The 20,819-nt window shown below is 46.4% G+C and overlaps 1 protein-coding gene and 1 non-coding gene across 2 annotated transcripts; both read left to right on the top strand.

Moving 5' to 3' along the window:
* Positions 1-1,655: 1,655 nt before the first annotated feature.
* Positions 1,656-20,591, top strand: snx25 (sorting nexin 25). The gene is made up of 22 exons (XM_084469572.1): positions 1,656-1,776; positions 2,042-2,724; positions 3,472-3,556; positions 7,061-7,277; positions 8,179-8,351; positions 9,165-9,351; positions 9,858-9,928; positions 10,315-10,505; positions 11,014-11,145; positions 11,817-11,966; positions 12,397-12,522; positions 12,753-12,917; positions 13,346-13,477; positions 13,963-14,103; positions 14,239-14,352; positions 14,635-14,712; positions 15,253-15,336; positions 16,530-16,647; positions 17,026-17,092; positions 18,040-18,221; positions 19,167-19,267; positions 19,487-20,591. The coding sequence occupies exons 2-22, from the start codon at positions 2,353-2,355 to the stop codon at positions 19,550-19,552; spliced, it is 2,952 nt and encodes a 983-aa protein (XP_084325698.1). The 5' UTR covers positions 1,656-1,776; positions 2,042-2,352; the 3' UTR covers positions 19,553-20,591.
* LOC311349401 (U5 spliceosomal RNA) lies at positions 4,717-4,832 on the top strand. Its single transcript, XR_014636477.1, has one exon. It is a non-coding gene; the product is annotated as a U5 spliceosomal RNA (small nuclear RNA).
* Positions 20,592-20,819: the final 228 nt, after the last annotated feature.

The raw sequence follows: 20,819 nt of genomic DNA, 5'->3' as shown, positions 1-20,819 counted from the left end.
GACAGTGAACAATGTATAAATGTTATGTACATTATGCAGAAACAAGAAACAACATTTTAAGCATTTTGTTGTTCCTATGATGAAATTGTGCAGAGTAAACGTCCATCATGACTTTAGAAACGCTTTACTCAATATTGACCTGATGGCAGATAAATGCAAAGGATATTTTATTAATTAGTATATTATGAGTTAATTACTCTTAAATATTGTTCAGTTTTGACAGTCAAACACATCTTGCTGAAATAAAGATGGGTATATTTCTCACACAATCCATGAAATGGTGGCATGCCTTGCACAGTGCCCGGGCTGAAATGGTGCGGCTGAAACCTTTACTGTCTTTGTTGCAACGGTTGCACCACAGATGACTGGTCTGCCACTTCACCCCAGCGTTCATAGCCTCCAAAAAAAACCCTGGCTGCTGTTTCAGTTTCAGTTGCTGTTCTTAGTTCTGAGCCTTCCTGTTTGTCTCTGGGCCTTAAGGAAATAGCTGACTGGTTGTCTTGACAACGGCTTACCACAGATGCCATTAGTCAGAAACTAACTGTCTGTAGGACTAAAACTATGTTTTTTTGTATTTTCACTTCTCTCATCTACTATCGCCTCTTCTTGCTCTTCTCTCATCTACTATCGCCTCTTCTTGCTCTTCTCTCATCTAATTTCGCCTCCTTTCTCTTAATAGTCTCTCCTCAGATTAATGCTTTAAGGCTGCAGTTTCACCAATATGCCATGTCCCCAAATACTTTCTTTTTATTATTTGGGGACATGGCATATTGGTGCAACTGCAGCCTTAAAGCATTAATCTGAGGAGAGACTATCAAGTGTGTTGATAAATGTAAATTATGAAAAATAATTAGCATAAAAACAATGGCGTTTTTATACCATTATACCATTTATTAAGAGAGGGATACAATCTAATATAAATAAATAAACAAACAAAATGTCAACAGGGAATGTAAACACAACAATTCCATAAAGCTATACATACTTTAAAATTAACCTTATTAAAATGAAGTTATTTAACAAATTGCTTTATCAATACCAAATTAAGAGGTTTTCAGTTGCCTAAATCGCCTTGGCGTGCGGCCAGTCACACGGCGCCCCCTGGCGGGGAAGAGCCGCTCGTTGTGAAAGCTGTTGGAATGTATTGTGGTCTGGTTATATAATATATATATATATATAATATATATATATATATATATATATATATACATATAAAACATATATAAAACATATTGGAATGTGTTGTGGTCTGGTTATATAATATTATCCTCATCCTCATCCTCATCCGTTTATCCGGGGTCGGGTCGCCAATAATAATAATAATAATATTATATATATATATATATAGGCCTATATATAGTTCACAGTAATACATCAACACAACGCTCATGTTAGGAAAATTTAAAAACGTTTGCTCCAATGATGTGCATTTGTTCGTTGAGGTGCATTGTATTTACAGATGGGCGGGGTATGCTCCTAATCCCTGGTATGTGTTATTAGATTAAATCAAACGCCGCCCTTTCGGATGGCCCTAGTACATAAAACAGGCGCAGCACATGCCGCTACGGGCGCCGCTGATTGGCTGTCAGCGTTCGACCGTCGGTAAGATTTAGCAGTCGGCTGAAGCCTGACACAACAACAATGTATAGAGACGGCTTTCTGACAGACTGTTGCTGTTTCACTCATTCACAAACTGTGGCAGAAACAAATAAAGCAGGTGTGTTTAAAACAGGAGCGGGAGAACGCTTATTGTCCCGGGACCTCGTTTAAAGAGTGGTAAGTGTGTTCATATATGCGCCGCGGCCGATGATGCCTCGGTTGCTTAGCAATAAGCTAGCTGCTTGGTGTGATTGCGTTCCGGTCGGAGCCAATGGGCGACCACGGTCCTCCCTCACACGGAGGGTCCTCACTGTCCTCTGTTTTAATACACATCGATCCGATGAAAAAGCTAATGCTAACAACAGATGCTAGCCTTCTCCAAACCTCTCCTAGATGGTTAGCAGTCGTCGCCAAGTAACCCCTCCGTTCGACTGTCTCCAAGGTGACGGGGGTTGGAGCGACTCGTCCGTCCCGTGGAGATCCACGGCCCCCCCCCCCCGGCGCTGGCCCTGAGGTCTAGACCTGTGCTGTCTGAGGCATCGCACAGTGCACGGTGCGGACCGGCCGGACCGTGAGAGGAGGCGCTGCGCGGCGGTCAGGAGATGTGTGAGCGGGGATGCCTCTCCACAGGACCAGCTGGGTAGTCGAGGGTCTACTACACGACTATAAACGCCATACCTCCATCCCTGGACTCACCTCCCCACCTTCTAACCGAACTACAAGTGACACATATATGGATGGTGGCTACGCACTATGCCCACCTCCTCGGCAACCCCTGCACCGCTGGCCGGAGGGAGGACCGGTAACGACCCCGGAGTAGCCGGGCAGCCCATGTCTGCTGCTCCGGCGTCTGCCTCGTCCTCTCCTCCGTCCATCAGCTCCTCGTTCCGGTTCGTCCCGGCTTTCGCTCTGGGCGTAGCGGCAGCGGTGGCCTTTCAGCTCGCCTGGGGAGGCCTGTCGCTGACCGCCTTCTTCTTGAAGCTCTTCCTCTACGTGTCTTTCGCCCTGCTGTGCTTCTTGGCCGGCAGCTTCGTCCTCTTGGTGAGGAAGAGTCCGCCGAAGGTCAGCAGCTTTCGGAGCAGGAGGCAGTCAGCCGCACTGGTGGATTTCTTCAACAAGCTCATGGTAAGAGACACGGTATTGTACCTCTCAGTCTTTAGACCATAATAACAAGGGGCTACTGTGTGTGTGTACCAGACGATTATAGATGGATCACACTTAACTTCATCCATCCAACACCAGGTTGTGGATCTGGGGTAGTTTGACAGCTCTTTGGGGCTGATGGTTAAGCCCACTCCATGACATTAAGACATCCGCACCATGTGGTTGAAGGGACAGACATCACCAATAACTTATTTTGTTGATCCTGCAAACAGTGGTGGTTTTAGGCACAGGCGAAGCGGGCAGCTGTGCAGGGGGGGTGGCAGGAGCACACAAGAAAAAAAATGATTCCCCCCCCCCCCCCCCCACAACTCCTTTTTTTTTGAGGGGGGGGTGCACAGAGTGGGTCTCGCCCGGGGCGTAATTCAATGCAGAACCGCTACTGCCTGTAAATGTCTCTAAAGTTGTCTTTGTCTGGCTATCACTTCAGTTAGATTTCCCTTCCTGACCTTTCCCCTGCATCCTCCACCACTAGCCCCAGGGTTTCGTGTATTCTTGTATTATAAATGAGATTAAGTCATGCTGCTGGATTTAAAAACACATGCTTGTATATACACACACACACACACACACACACACACACACGCACACGCACGCACACTGAAAATTCAATATTGAACCTTTTCATGGATGGCCACGTTGTACATCTATGCTTTGACTGATTGAGATGTGGTTGACAGTGGTCCATCCTGACAGTGTTTTTGCTTCCAGGCTCGTTTTTCGGTGCCGGTGCAGGAGTCCATGCAGAACCGGAGGGTGGTGATCTCACACAACGTGGACAAGGCCCTGAAAGAAGGTGAAAGATAAAACCTCTCCTATTATAACTGCTCACCTGCGATCTTTTAGTTTCAATACGGGCAGCTCTTTACCTGATATCGTTCTTGGACTGCAGGACAGTCATTAAGGAGTCAATATTAATAAAACGTCACAAATACGTCACAGAGCTGGCCTGTTGCTTTTCTTGACAATTATTTTAGGGAACCGAATTTACCATAGAATCCAAGCTGCATGACCGCGAGGCAACATTAAGGCTTCTGCCCATGAGCTTTGTTTACTTCCACCCATGTTTTGCTGACTGGTGTCTATCCTGCAAAAAAAGCATGTATCTCAGTTCTCTGAAGATGTTAAAAGTAATTGTGAAATATCCGTTGGTTTGCCAGTCAGCAAAACATTGCCAAGCCACTGACTCTGCTCCATTGGAGAGTTTGTAGCCAGCAATTCACTTTCCACTGGACAGGGGGGTCATGCTGGCATATGGCTGCATGCATTACACTAATGTGTATTCAAAGGGTTTTTATGAGCTCTTTATGTGATTATGCTGTCGTTTTCGGAGATGACATTTGACTGTGTGCATGTTCTCAGATTTAAGTAATTTAAAACCAGGGCTGCATGTGGAAGGCTATACCTGAAACGAGGCAAAGCAGGCTACACTATCTTTTTTAATCTTCTTTTCTTTAGGCCTACGAGGAGCTCTGATTCGTTGAATTTGTTTTCCACTTCTTCATTAGACAAAGCCTTAGTTGCATGATCCATGCTTTTAATGAAACCGTACCTATGATTATTCATCCAACCTGAATTATTGATGTATTTATATAAATTTGAGTTGCGTCTGGTCTGCTGCGTAGACAGTGAGAGAGTTGAGTTTTATAAGCGGGAAAGAGAATATGTACATAACGGCGTTTTTAGCGCTTCCGCTAAACCACGCCCACCAGGAAGCGGCTCTTTGCACAGCGTTTACCCATCATGCACTGCACTCTATTTTAAACATTCTAATGTTCTAAAATAAAGCCTTTGGATATGACGGTTAGTTTGATCCGTTCCCAGGTGGACATACATTTATTACGTCACAATATAGCGAAGGCGCTGTGAAAAAAAAAGAAAAAAAGAAACGTTAACCGTTTGTTTAAACGTCAGTCCTGGAGACGACTACCCTCGGCGTCGCCGTTATTCTTCAGTACACTCTTGGTTCTCTTCAGATCGCATAAATCTTTCGCCTTTTACTAAAGATTTCCGTGGAGAGGACCATTATGAGTATCAACTAATTTTTTGATGCCCTGCTATATTGCGGGGCTTTCTCACCTGTTAAAAAAAAAAGGAGTTAATGAGCTGTGGCGCACTGCTAGAGTTGTAACTATTTGTGTACTCTCAGGGCTCTCCAAACAGCATTTAGATAGTATATGATGTTTATTTTCCTGGCATGCCACACAAATGGCCCTTCCCACACAGGATTACAAGACACCGATATAACTACACAAAGAGTGTAGTACATACACAATCACAATACACCATACAATACAAATTCGAAAATTCTATATTTGAATGCTAACAAGCTAACATATCTGTGTCACGCAAATAATCGACTTTCTTTCTTGAATTAGTCGCAAATCATGATAAAACGAATAATACAAAATAAAATGAATGTCTATTCTCCTCGCTGGTGCCCACCCACCAGCCTGATTCAATGTGTAGAGGTGTGTTCCTGACCTAATCTGAGCACATAGAGACTCTTTCTCTTTAGACAAGTTGTAAAGAATATATTTTCCCGTGCCAAACACATGTTTAATTTGACAAAATGTACGACGCTTAGGCATCCTCACTTCAGAAAACCAACTCTCTCTCTTTTTAAAGGATACCAGTTCTTTACCTCTATTGGAAGATCCATTTCATGTCTGTAAATACATCCTCACCACCCAGTCCCACATATAGATCATGCACCTCACTTGCCCTATTGTCATTCATCCTCAACAGCCTGTTCCACAACCTCGTCATACAGACACTCCAGCGCCCCCTACAGGAGGCCCAGCCCATGTCTCCAGTAGTAGCTGGTATCGTTGCGAATTTATGAACACCCTTAAAATATCGGACATAGCATATATATTATTCTATATTCGGAACATTGCACATTGGCTCCTGTAAATAGAACATTACTTCACAGGCCCTGGGATTTGAGGACCTTCTGGACTTAGTCTGGTCTCTCTGTAGGGGGGTCTGGGGGAATCTCCACTGGAATGTTTTTTTACTAGTGCGGTCAAACGATTAAAATATTTAATCGCATTCATGTCATAGTAAACTCGCAATTAATCACACATTTTTTTCTAAATGTCCCCTGATTTCTTTTTGTCCCTTTTTTTATTTATTTTTTTCTCATTTTTAACATTGGCATATACTGTAGTGTTCAATTTCACACTAACATTCTCACTTGGAACCGTCATTCACACTTGGAGAAAATAATCTCTCACACAATGTAACATTGTCCATCAATAAAAGGGTAAAGAAAAAAAAAAAAAAAACCCTGTTTATCCTGCAATAAAAAAATCTACGCCACAAATGGGTTTGTGTTAACACCGTTAATAATGTGTTTAACTGACAGCACTATTTTTTACATTACATTCTTATTTACATTCAATGTACATGTCGTAATTGTTGTAAATAATTGATGCGTGCCTCAAAAACTCTAGTTTACTTCCCAGATGAGTTATTCTATCGGTAGTTAGTAATAAGTACTGGTATTATTGGAGTAGAAGCAGAATACCTCACAACTCATCAAGTCACCTTTTAATCACTACAAGAAAACTCAAGGCAAACAAGGCATTCATGCATCTGACGTATGCCCATAAAGAAAACTGCATGTTTAGTAATTATATCCCAGAATCCCCAACAGATATCCCAGAAAGCCACATACCTTTCACCTAAATAGATCAATAAGCTATTCTAAGCTATCTGGTGAGGGTGAAATGTATTGAAATATATCCACCAGGATCTATGGAGGGTTATGAAGGTGGCTACGTTATATACCAAGTGTCAGAACCACCTCACCTCAAGGTAGAAATTACATAATGAGTGATGTTACATTTTTTTATCAATAATTATTTATTATATCAAAGTTCAAAAGGTATCAGTAGTGTAGGTGATCCAAAAGTGCTTTCATGCTCCCTCCAATCAGCAGCCAATGGCTGGTTAGCCACCATGGCTAACCAGGACAGCTCCCCCTGCAGGCCAGCAGGGAGAGAGACTCGAGACGTTATGCAAAGCCCGGTAGAGTGAGGCAAACCCAGCATGGCAAAGCCGGGGCGTGACACAAGGATAAGATCCTTAGAGGGCCTAAACTCACAGCGCTGCAGTGTGGCGTAAAAGCGGCACTCGTGCATACAACATTTCTAACAAGGGACCGTTGATGGAAGTGTGCAGCAAAGATTCGTGATTAAAGCGATGAGAAACCCCAGCGACTTCGTGGCTCTCCTTCCATTATCTCCCCATTCATTTCGCCCCCCCCCGCTGCCTTTCCCTTGTCTGGCCACAGTGTTTGACTACTCGTACCGGGACTACATCCTGTCCTGGTACGCGCCGCTGAGCCGGGACGAGGGGCAGCTGCACTCCATGCTGTCCGAGGACTGGTGGCAGGTGATTGGCCTGTTGAGGGCCAGGCTCGCCGACATAGACCTTGTCAACGTGGTGTGCTATGACACCATCAGGGTGCTCCACACACACTTCACTGACCTCAAGGCCGCTTCTGCAAGGTATGCGCACGCACGCACGCACGCACGCACGCACGCACGCACATACGTACATACGTACATACATACATACATACATACATACATACATACATACATACATACATACATACATACATACATACATACGTGTGTGTTGTAAAATCTGGTGAATGTATTTCCACCACTGATTATTCTGCTGTTCCCTTGAACTTTCTCCTCTTCTTTAGTTTTTTTATTGTTGCATAATTCCATCAACAAGCTCTTTTGATCCGCACATTGACCATTTCATTTTTTGTGCATTGGACAATATATTTTTAGATACAAATATTGAGGAACAAAGCTGCGCTTTGCATAGCATTTGCCCATCATGCACAGCACTCTATTTTAAACATTCTAATGTTCTCAAAAGCCTTTTGATATAACTAGTCGTTTGAGCCATTCCCAGGTGGACTTCACAATATAGCAGAGGTGCTGTGGGAAAAAGAAATACAAAAAAACGTTAACCGTTGGTTGAAAAGTCCTGGAGAGCACTAGCCTCAGCTTCCATATTATTATATAGTGCACTCTTGTTTCTCTTCAGATCGCATAAATCTTTCGCCTTTTACTAAAGATGAGATTGTTCCCGAAGCTGCACGCACGGTGTCGTCCTGTCTGGTGTTATAACCATGTATACTAATGGATAGAACTATGATTGTGATAATATTGTGACTATTAAATATAGATGATGTACATGGGATGGTAGTCACTAACTTATCTATCTATCTATCTATCTATCTATCTATCTATCTATCTATCTATCTATCTATCTATCTATCTATCTATCTATCTATCTATCTATCTATCTATCTATCTATCTATCTATTTCTCTACTTCTCCTTCTCCCTCCCTTTCTCTCCCTCCCTCCCTCCCTCTCTCCCTCCAGACCCGAGGAGTGTGCCAAGCCCTTCCCACTGCACCCCTGCCTGGTCAGCCCAGAGTCTGAGCTGGCCTTCCTGCGCTGCGTGGCCCGGATCCTGCTGCTGTGTCTGCTGCCTCACAGAGACGCCAAGTCCAACACGCTGCGCTGCTGCCTCACGGAGGTCATCACTACCAAAGGTACTGGGCCTACCAGCAGCTAGCTGCTGCCTCACGGAGGTAATCACTACCAAAGGTACTGGACCTACCAGCAGCTAGCTGCTGCCTCACGGAGGTCATCACTACCAAAGGTACTGGACCTACCAGCAGCTAGCTGCTGCCTCACGGAGGTCATCACTACCAAAGGTACTGGGCCTACCAGCAGCTAGCTGCAGCTAGCTGCAGCTAGCTAGCTGGGCCTTCAGTGAGCCTCTCCTGTAGAAGCACCTACAATTTATCAGTGACAAGGATTTTTACTCAACTGCATGTGAGTTAGGTCCAATACCTAGCTAACTTGATAAAGGCCCACTAAAGGCTCACATGACTCTGCCCCTGACATTTCCAGGGAATGGGCCCTTCCTAAAGCTAGTGCACATACCTAAAGCTAGTGCACATACCTAAAGCTAGTGCACATACCTAAAGCTAGTGCATGCACTGTGGCAGCAGTGAAGGCCCTGGCGGCTGTGTTGAGATGTCACCATTTCAAATCCAGTTATGATCGATTGACTTATTACACAAATAGGATGTCTGCCATGCACATTTTGACCTTTCCTTCATGCCTGGATAATTGATTAATTAGAAGAGACCGGACCACAGTGTTTCTTGCTGTTGTTTTGCTCACATAGTGTGTGTGTGCGCTCTGTGTGTGTGTGTGTGTGTGTGTGTGTATGTGTGTGTGTGTGTGTGTGTGTGTGTGTGTGTGTGTGTGTGTGTGTGTGTGTGTGTGTGTGTGTGTGTGTGTGTGTGTGTGTGTGTGTGTGTGTGTGTGTGTGTGTGTGTGTGTGTTCCCTCCAGTGCTGAGGCCTCTGGTGGAGGTGCTCAGCGACCCGGACACCATCAACCGGATGCTGCTGTCCCAGCTGGAGCAGCGGGAGCAGCAGTCGGAGCAGCAGAAGAAGGCCTACACCTACGCAGCCTCCTACGAAGACTTCATCAAGCTCATCTCCACCTCCGCCGACATCAACTTCCTCACACAACTCAGGTGCCGGATGACGCAGGCTATCCCGCGACTCATTTTTGATACGGCCACCGCAGGCTCCAATGAGCAGGGGCTAGTCATCGTGACGATGTTGCCGATGGTGTACGATGCTGCCACACACCCATACAGAGAGAGGCCCTGGGATGAAAACAGCTCATTAAAACCACGATCGCAATCCACTTACCCCTCCAGCCCAGCATTGAGACGCACAGTGCAACACACACACACACGCACACCCACACGCACACACACACACTCAATCTACTGGTTCATTTGCTGATGGGCTGTGTTACCATGGGAACAGACAGCAGTAGACTGTTCTATATATGGTGCTGGCAGGAGACTGCCTGGTGCAGCCATCAGTTCTACACGGTTGCTGCATTTGTATACGATCCAAATAAATCTTCCACTCAGAGCAGGTCCTTGGATAACTTTCTTGTGCAATCTTGTGCAATCGCAATGGCTGAAATGGCTTTAAGGGCTGTCCTTCTCTCCCTCCTTGTCTCCAGGACCCAGATCATGATGGAGATCATCCATGCCACCACCATCAGCAGTCTGCCTCAGCTCAAGAAGCAGAAAGGTACATTGTGCTCACCAAGCAAATGTGCACCAACTCGAAGCAAAGTGTTTTATTAAGAGCACTAGACTGTTTGTTGCCAGGCCCTACCCCGTTTAGTGGAGGAGGTGCTGCAGAGAAAATACTTTTTCTAGTACAGTGCCTTCATGCTTGAAAAGGTCTGATTCAAATAGGGAAATCAGAAATGCAGGATGTCAAGCAACATTTAGTATCTTTAAATAAAGGCGTAACAAGCAGTGTTTCTTACTGTGTCTCTGGAGTGCAGTGGAACAATCAGGAGACGGATACAGTCTGTCCGTAGTGGCGTGAAGCAAGCCCAGGCTCTTACGCCATTAGGACGTTGTTGCATGGAATGACCGAACGTGTCTGCCCTCTGTGTGCACGCTCAGACCGGAAAGGCAGAGAGTCTGCGGCCATGAAGGCCGACCTGCTCCGGGCCCGGGACATGAAGCGCTACATCAACCAGCTCACCATCGCTAAGAAGCAGTGTGAGAAGAGGATCCGGCTGCTGGGCGGACCCAACTACGAGCAGTCTGAAGAGGGGGCAGCGGACGAGGCCGACGGGCCGCAGAGCCAGAAGGTGAGCCTCCGACTTCAGTCATACATCCACTGCATTTTCAAACACAACCACGGTAGTAAAGTGATGGGAGGCTGGATGCATCAGATGGGCTCCCTGTATCCCTTCCGAACATCCCTCCATGTATCCCTGAAAACACCACCTCGGTGGTGTATTAGAGTGGTGGTGGTGGTGGTGGTGATGGTGGTGATGGTGGTGGTGGTGGTGGTGGTGGTGGTGGTGAACTGCTCCATCTGAACTAACTCTGATACTGCGGTGGAAATTAACAAACAAAGTATTGGAAGACAGGATAAATCTAATGACCTTTTCTGAGGTAAATGATGGTGGTTCTGGTGTTCATTTGGGCTCCGACTGCATTTGTAAGTTTAGTATTAGTTAGAATCAACATTTATAAAATTGCATCATTTTTCACTGAGTTGATTGGCAGGTTTTCGAAGGACAACGTAAGCTCCATTAAGCGACCAGTCAATGCCTGCCTGACCCGTCAAATCCCTTTTGAATGTCTTTCCAGATCCTCCAGTTCGACGACATCATGGTCAACCCGGGCTACAGGGAGCACTTTCGGGTCTACATGGAGCAGGTGGATAAGAGGGCTCTGATCAGCTTCTGGGAGCTGGTGGAGACCCTGAAGACCGCTAACAAGGTGAGATATCCCTTACACCTCGCTCCAATATGACACCTTTGTCCATGCGTGTGTGTAGGTTTTTTTGTGGTCCAAATATAAATTGGAGAGACTTGCACATCCAAACTGTGGTGCCGGTGCGTCTGAGTCACACGGTACACGTATATTGATTTTTATGATGATTATTGATTTTTATTATTATTATTACTACAAGACAAGTAAAGCAGACGGCTTGCTCCTTCCATGACACCCAAGGTGGCCTTTTAATTCATAAAACAATCTAGAGTTAAAACAAGCTGGCTATGCAAGAGCTGCATAGCCAACAGTACGATCAAAACAGGTGGGGAGAGCAGCAGCACAGTGAGCAGACCCAGGTAGGAGGGGAACGCACGCTAAGGGGGGCTAGTGAGTAGGCCAGTGGGAACAGATGTGTTATGAGGCGAGAGTTGAACGCTGTTATGGTTCAGACTGTCGAATGTGCGGGAGGCGGAGCTCAGAAGCCTGGGCGCAGTGCAGCTGAAAGCCCTAGCAGCCATGGTGCTGAGGTGGGGATGATGAGAAGGCCAGATGAGGATGAGCGAAGGGAGCGGCAGGGCCTGTCCTCCTGGTGGAGGTCGGGAATCATCCTATAATTGTCCCAATAGGGAGCGACTGCTAAAAGTGTGCTGTTGTGACAATCGTGTGCCTGACAGAACGAGGTGCCCCAGATCGTTGGGGAGATCTACCAGAAGTTCTTTGTGGAGAGCAAGGAGATCCCGGTGGAGAAGGTCCTCCTGAAGGAGGTCCAGCAGAGTCTGGTGGGGAACCGAGGAACGCAGGTCTTCATCAGACTGCAGGAACAGGTAATGGGCACTGTAATGCATCCATAATGTCACTGGCAATATAACCAACTGATGGTGAACTGGTGGTGGACCGCACTGGTTCTGCATGTGTAGCAGAACTACAGGGAGACAGGTCTGCATGTGTAGCAGAACTACAGAGATAGAGTTCTGCATGCTTTTACTTTTCACAGTGAATATATCATGATGATGATATGATCATTCTGGTTCAGAGCAACATGGTTTAGTTGTGTAGTAACATAGCTTCTTCTCTCTCATCTCTCTATTTAGCATTTATTTGACGTACATTGGTCATACTTTAATGGAACTGATTGTCATTTGCTTCTTTCAAGCCCTTGGATACCATTGTTTTGCCGTAGATATTGCTTCACAGATGCCAGACCTGCGTGGAGGCACTCTGCTCAAAGATCCAGAATGTTCTTGTGTCCTCCAGGTCGCTGAGACGATGAGGGAGCGATACTACCCATCCTTCCTGGTCTCTGACCTCTACGATAGGCTGATCAGGAGGGAGGAGCAACGCAGCCAATCAGAGAGCAGTACCGAGGACAAGGAGGAGGGGGTTAGCGCCGTACACGTTCACATACACATACAGCCCAACGGATCACACACTATTTCATAAATGTTATCATCACAGAATGTCTCCTCATTTTCTGTGTGTGTGTGTGTGTGTGTGTGTGTGTGTGCGTGTGTGTGTGTGTGCGTGTGTGCGTGTGTGCGTGTGTGCGTGTGTGCGTGCGTGCGTGCGTGCGTGCGTGCGTGCGTGCGTGCGTGCGTGCGTGTCCTGTACAGTGCCCAGGTCTAGACGCAGGGGAGGACGTGTGTGACGAAGGGAGCAAAGGAATCAACGAGCAGGCGAGCTACGCCGCCACCAAGCTGCGGCTGCTCTACGACAAACTGGAGTACAAGCGCCAGGCTCTGGGCTCCATCCAGAACGCCCCCAAACCCGACAAAAGGGTACGGGAAACAAGCCAACACGCTGCCGGTCCAGCAGCACCGAGCATGGGAGTGAATGGGAATGGACTTCTTGACCGGACTTGTGTTCACCATGCAGATATAACTGCACCGTGTTCACTGAACTAGCTTTCAGTGTTATGTTGGCTACAAGTGGGTAGGAGTAGTTACACTGTACCTCACCTAGCGAAAAAACATGTTTGCATGTTAATTCGGCTCTTTTGTTTGGTGATCTTTAGCCCACGGAAACATTAATAAACTATAATAATAGTATATACTGTATATAATAATAAAATAAAGGTGAACCGTCTTTCAACTCATAACTACAGTTAAATGTAGTGGTGCTGCAGCACCCAGTACTAACAGCCGCACACAGGCCGGAGGGCGGACTGTGACGGGGCACATCTAACAGGGCACCGTGGTGTTTTTAGATCGTGAGCAAGCTGAAGGACGAGATCGCGGCCATGGAGAAGGAGCACAGCGAGCTGCAGCAGCACATCGGCCGGACGGACTGGTGGTGTGAGAACCTGGGCCACTGGAGGGCGACCATCACCGCTGCAGAGGTAACCGCCGCCGCCGCTAGCCCGGAGCCAACGCGCTGCGGACCAGCTCGAAAAACCAACCCGGCGCGGACTGGGGAGAGACCATCTCCAACACAATGCCTTGGTTTTAGAGAGAAGTTTAGGGATATTACATTTACACATTTTCCTGACGCTTTTATCCAAAGGCGACTTACAACCATTCATTCACACATTCACACGACGACGGCAGAGTCAACCACGCAGGGCGACAGCCGGCTCGTCAGGAGCAGTCAGCGTGAGGCGTCTCGCTCAGGGACACCTCGACTCTCAGCTAAGGAGGAGCCGGGTATAGAACCAGCAACCTTCCGGTTACCAGCCAACCAGCTCTAACTCCTGAGCTACTGCCGCCCCTGTAGACATCGGCTGTGACGGTTTAGCCCTGTCCCCTTCAGGGTGCATGGCAGAAACGTCACTCTGAGAAGCTGTAAGTGCTCAAGGTGAAAAGTGTGTGTGTGTGTGTGTTCCAGGCCACAGAGGAGAGCGGCGAGATGACGGCCTCCTACAGCATATGTGTGAGCCTGGCGGAGGGAGAGGAGTCGGCCAACAGCCGCTGGTGCGTCCAGAGGAAACTCATCGAGTTCCAGATACTGCACCGCAAGCTCACCGAGGTAACGTGACGCAGAGACACCCAGTGTTTGGATGATTGCATCGGGCGCTGTGTAGAATAAGAGTACGTCCTCTCTTATTACATGGGCATGTGAAACGTCTTGTTCTGAGTCTCTTTGCGTTTGTTCGTACGCCAGTGTTTTCCATCGCTGAAGAAACAGCAGTTGCCGTCGTTGAGTAAACTGCCCTTCAAATCCATCGACCAGAAGTTCCTAGAAAAGAGCAAAACGCAGCTCAACGCCTTTCTACAGGTAGAATGACACTTTTGTCTTTTCGTTGAACGATGGAACTGTATCACTGTCGTTTAATTAGGCACTTCATGCCAGAACCGTGCCAACACCGCCTACGAGAATCAGTGTTGGAAACGGTGATGCTGACTTTCTCCCTCTCCGTGTGTGTGTGTGTGTGTGTGTGTGTGTGTGTGTGTGTGTGTGTGTGTGTGTGTGTGTGTGTGTGTGTGTGTGTGTGTGTGTGTGTGTGTGTGTGTGTGTGTGTGTGTGTGTGTGTGTGTGTGTGTGTGTGTGTGTGCGCAGCGTCTACTGACAGATGAGCGGTTGTGTCAGTCAGAGGCTCTTTATGCATTCCTAAGCCCCTCCCCAGAGCACCTCAAGGTAAGGCAGCTTGTGCAACTCCTGCATGCGGCTCACACATGGACCTGTCCATCACTTTTAATCAGTTGAACTCCACGAGCAAGGTTTAGAAATGTGTGTCGTGATTTACAATTGAATCACATTCACAAATACGTCGGAAATAATTTATAATTTATTTTGTGATTGAGAGAATTAATCTTACTCCAATATTACAGAGTATATCAGGCTTTCTCAATCAGCGATTCATGACCCATTTGGGGCCCCCAAAGTATCTAAACACATTTGAACGTGTATTTCATTCCAACTTGAGTCTTCTTTGTTACCACAATGATGGGTAGTCTATTGAAAACCATTGCCGAAAAAATGTCAAATGCAGCAATTGAATGGATTTAGAAGCGTTATCCTCGAACATGTTCAGTCCATACTTCACCCTGACTTGTTTATTGAAAACGGGACCAAAACATTCCCTTGTGTGCATTTGCCTTGGTACAAGAGTGGTAATACTATGCAGACCTACCAGACGACTGTGTGTGTATGTAACTGTGTGCTGTTTGTCTACAGGTGATGTCCATCACCAAGAAGTCGTCTTTCTCTCTCGCATCTTTCCTGGAGAAACTGCCTGGAGACTTCTTCTCACATACAGAGGTACCACACACCCACACCCACACCAACACTCACATGCAGAAACACACACACGCACACACACTCTAATCATGTGTGGGCCATTCATTATCTGGGTCAGATGATGAACACACAGCTTTCCTGTGGAGCCCGGGGGGCTCAATTACACTTTTCATTTTCCTCGAGTGCAGCGAACTCTTTTGCAACTCATTTCACATTTTAATGATGACACTAATGACATCAAAGAGTGTGTGTGTTCCTGGCCTGTGTGTGTGTGTGTGTGTCTGTGTGTGTGCTAACTTGGTGTGTGTTTTTGCTTGTGTCTGGTGTGTTTGTTTTGCCAAATAAATGTTGATATATATGTTTTCAAGAAGCTTAAGTGTTGATTGTGGTACATGTATTGGCAGGGATTGAAATAAGAAAAGGAGTCTATAAAATATTCATCGTCACTGACTCTATTCGGCCAAAAAGGGACAAAGGCAGAATATCCCACCTACTTATATCTTGGTTGATCTCTTTGACTAGTTTGTTGTAATTGGAGGGATAAAGCTGTGCTGGTTTTGGTGTCAGAATAACGCCTAAATATCTAAATCCCTGTTTGGATTTCCTAAAGGATACCAATTTATCGAATTGCTGGCGCCATTCGCCACTTACCATCATTGCTTCCGATTTGTTGGTATTTATCTTATATCCTGACCCTGCACTGTATTTATTTAAACTATTTAGAAGTGCAGGGATAAAGTCTATGGGATGTTCTAGGAATAACATTCTAGGAAAATGTCATCAGCAAATAGAGCTAGTTTGTGTTGAATCATTCCCTCATCAGGAATGCCCAGTATGAGAGGGTTTGTCCTTATTGTCTGGGTTGTTTGTGTGTCTGTTGTGCGCTGACTTGTTGTGTGTGTGCGTGTGTGTATGTGTGTGTCTGGTGTGTGCTATCCTTGTGTGTGTGTGTGTGTGTGTGTGTGTATGGGTGTGTCTGGTGTGAGCTAACTTGGTGAATGTGTGTGTTTGGGTGTGTCTGGTTTGTGATATCCTTATGTGTGTGCGTGTGTGTGTGTCTGGTGTGAGCTAACTTGGTGAATGTGTGTGTGTGTGTGTGGTGTGTGCTATCCTTGTGTGTGTGTGTCTGGTGTCTGGTGTGTGGTGTGTGTGTGTGTGTGTCTGGCGTGTGCTATCCGTGTGTGTGTGTGTGTGTGTGTGTCCCCTCCCCCTAGGAGGAGGCTGATGACGACAGCGACCACTCAGATTACGGCGATGAGCCCGACGGCCGGAAGGACGCCCTGGCAGAGCCCTGCTTCATGCTCATAGGGGAGATCTTCGAGCTGCGAGGCAGTGAGTCCCGATGCTCTCTCCCCGCGTCACACTAGTACAGCGGCCCTCTGTGCGCTTCACACCGCCTCCGTACCACTCTGTACAGTGGCTCCGTGAAAGCTGGACAAAATGTGTCTCCCATGCCATCTGCTGGTGTTGACGCACGCGGCAAGGTGACGTCATCACCGAGTCTGTTACTTTATGGTGTTATCAGCTCCCTGCGTTATCTTCATTCGTAAAATGATTACAATTTGATAGAGGCATGACATTAGCCCTATATGTTTAGCTTCCTTGTGTGTGTGTGTGTGTGTGTGTCCGTGAATTTGGGACTGAGTTATTCTTAACTATTGATACTGTTATGATTATTTTCCCCTCCTTTCTCTTCCTGTTGCTCCCTAGTGTTTAAGTGGGTGAGGAAGACTCTTATTGCACTAGTCCAGGTGACGTTTGGCCGCACCATCAACAAGTAAGTCTCAATTTTGAGCCGTCCTGTAATCGCTGATTGTCAGTTATGAAAACTAAGGCCTGAGTGTCTGTGGCCCTGAGTGTCTGTGGCCCTGAGTGTCTGTGGCCCTGAGTGTCTGTGGCCCTGAGTGTCTGTGGCTCTGAGCGTCTGTGGCCCTGAGTGTCTGTGGCCCTGAGTGTCTGTGGCCCTGAGTGTCTGTGGCCCTGAGTGTCTGTGGCTCTGAGCGTCTGTGGCCCTGAGTGTCTGTGGCCCTGAGTGTCTGTGGCCCTGAGTGTCTGTGGCCCTGAGTGTCTGTGGCCCTGAGTGTCTGTGGCCCTGAGTGTCTGTGGCCCTGAGTGTCTGTGGCTCTGAGTGTCTGTGGCTCTGAGTGTCTGTGGCTCTGAGTGTCTGTGGCTCTGAGCGTCTGTGGATACTACGCCGACTCCGTAATCCGACTCCGTAACTACGGAGACCCCTCGAGCCTTCCCAGTTCTCCGTCGGGATCTCGGATACGCAATGCAATTTGCCGCCTGATCGATCTTATAGTCTGACTACTAACCATGTAGTCATGCTTTTAAAATGGTATTTGATGTTTTATTGGTCCTTAATGTGCAAAGTAAACAAGGTACAAAATACATAAGGTGCCAAGTAAATAAGGTGCAAAGTGATTCCGGAAATGATTTTGTAAGAGGACCAATCACAGCCCTTGCCGTCTCTGTTGCGTCGACGGATAGTTAAAAAATATTGGATGCGAATGTACAGCTACAGAGAGGGTCTCCGACGACGGAGAGGGCTCTCCGTGTCTCCGTACAGCACTTTACAGAGTATAAACCAGCCTTAAGGTGTAGGCAGGACGGCCGCTGGGTTAACAAGGCCCATGGCAGTGGAATGGTGTGCTTCTCCACCTCTGGTAGAGTGAACGGTGATCTCTAAACCTCGTCCCTTGTGATCTATTTGTGCTCCTTCAGACAGATCCGGGACACTGTGAACTGGATCTTTTGTGAGCAGATGCTGGTCTGTTACATTAACATCTTCCGGGATGCGTTCTGGCCCAATGGGAAGCTGGCGCCGCACATCAATGCCCGCACGGCCTCGGAGCGCCGGGACACCAAGGAGCGAGCCCAGCAGAAGCTCCTGGACAACATCCCTGGTAAGGGTCTGGGTCCTGGACCCAACCCTGCTGTTTACTGCTGCGTCTGTCTCGCGAGGAAGCAGGCTTCATTTAATGATGTGGTTATTAATATTTATTGAGAAATGGTCCCATTGGTCTGTGAGGTTTAGTGTGTATGAAAAGTAGAGAATGCATTGAAGCAGTCTCCTTCATTTTGAGCTCTCTAGAGCCCAAACACACGAATTCCAAGAATGTGTGTGGCGTGATACAAAAATGAATTAGGATCATATCGGTTTAAAGGCCTAAAGTGTAACATTTCCGCATAAAAAGATCTTCAAACGACCTTTATCCTAATTGTTCCGTATCCCAAGTTTTAATGACGTTAACCGTTATGTTCGATCGCATGTCAACGGCGCCATATGCCCACTATCTCTGGGTAAACAGTGAAAATAGTCACCTCAACTCATGGTACGTTAGCACGTTAACGAACGTTACTTGCTGACTTACCTGACCGATTTTCACCAGCCTTGGTGGTGAAGACAACAACCCCTGTGATCCCATGTTACGCATCTGCGTCATCAAACTACTTACTTCTTTATTGTTTTTATTGAGCGACACCTAGAAGGCAAAATTACTCATGAAGTCTTAAATGGGGCAAAACAAGACTGAGCGCTAAAGTAGTGGAGTTGTCGTTTTGCTCACTTGGTATAGGACTCAAGTCTATTTTCGACATGAAAAATCCAAGGGAATATTTTGCATTCGTCCCCACATGGCCATATGCTATATGCTCAAGGGTATGGATTTAATCTTGAATGGCAATGATTGGTAACCAATTACATCCTCCACACCCACCAGCCTTTAAACATTTGTTAGTAAAATTCAGCTGCAATGAACTATATATTGTTCGCCATAGCGGTTGGAGAGAGCGCTTTCCATCAGTTCTGGATGTTGATCATGTTTTTTTTTCCTCTTGCTCGACAACAGAAGCCCTGGCGATTCTGGTGGGCCAGCAGAACGCTCGCTTTGGGATTATCAAGATCTTCAACGCACTGCAGGAGACTAATGCCAACAAACACCTGCTCTATGTAGGAACAGGACACACACACACACACACACTGTAGTGCAGTAATAACTGAATGCTGTAACCTTTTTGCGTGTGCACCAGTGCATTCTAACACTGTTACAACATTGGGATTCGGGTAATGGTGTTAGAAGAAGGCTTATCTTCAACAGACCAACGCACCAGCATTGGTGCCAGCCATGTGAGTTGGTTGTGATTGCTTCTGCGTCTCCGTCTCTTCCAGGTGCTGATGGAGATGTTACTGAAGGAACTGTGTCCCGAGCTCAACACGGCAGTGGAACACATCTGAACACCACACACACAGACACACAGACACACAGACACACACACACACACACACACACACACACACACACACACACACACACACGGCCAATGTTAACAGGCCAGACGTTGACTTCTGCTGGCTCGTCTTTAAGACCTCCCGGTGGTCGAACCAATCATAAACTGCCAAGCCGAAGCGGGGGGATGAACCATTGGTAGAGGCTGAAGTCCTGTCGTTGTTAAAGAGAGCTGTTCTGTTTTTGTATGGTTTTTGTTTTGCAGTGAGGCATTTCAAAATCCTAGATCCACACTAGAATACAACATCTGACGTCTAACTCACTGTAGCACAAATCTGATCCGATGGCTGTCCATGAAATAGATGTCACTCCTTCCTCGGTTAGCACGCCATCTGCTCAGATGTAGATCAAATCTAGAGGTGAAAAGCTGTATGCTTTTGCACAGTATCAGATCTATTGTTTTGTCTGATCGTTGGACTCACCAGTTGGACTCACCAGGACTCATGCCTGCCGCTTCTTCCACGTTCAAACTGCGGCGATTGTTTTCTTCCCATGCCTAGAAGGAGTTTAAATCCATACCCCCCCCCCCCCCCCCCCCGTACAGACAGGGTCTGTCCATCAAACGTCTGGACTCCACTCAGAGTCAACAGTGGGTCGGTTGGCTCCTAAAGGAACTCTAGGCTGTAGTGTTCACTCTCACACAAGCGCGACCACATTCGTAGTCAGGGAAACTTGTTTCGTGTGGGTTGTAATCTGGCCAAGATCCTTTATAGGCTGTGTAATGTTTTGAGATGTAGCCAAAAGACGGAGCAGAAGAAGTTCAGGTTTATTTTCCCAAAATGCAGTCCGTGTGGGCTGTCTTTGCACAGAACATCCCCACATGACCAGAGCAGCGACACTTCTGTTATGTTATCATTGTTAAAAAAAAAAGGCTTATCATTGTGCAATATGTCATGTTAAAGTCATTGTGATGATTTTATTTGTGATTTGTTATTATTGATAGATTTTATTTTTACCAAAAACTGTTTAGAGCCTTTATATAAGCAATAAATTGCAAAATGACAAAAACAACATTGGGGGTGTGATTTCTGTTACTGTATATTATGTACATAGAACTTTAGAACTATATAATCTGGAGTATCTAGGGTATCTGCATCTTTGCAACACAACAAAACAGTTTATTGATAATATTGAATATATATATTGAATTGAATATATATATATATATATATATATATATATATATAGTAAAATTGCCAAGACAAGATCATTGTA

Source organism: Micromesistius poutassou, assembly GCF_964030765.1.
Source record: "Micromesistius poutassou genome assembly, chromosome: 6".
Lineage (NCBI taxonomy): Eukaryota > Metazoa > Chordata > Actinopteri > Gadiformes > Gadidae > Micromesistius > Micromesistius poutassou.
The sequence above is the reverse complement of the archived record's forward strand: the minus strand, read 5'-3'. Positions and strand labels throughout refer to the sequence as shown.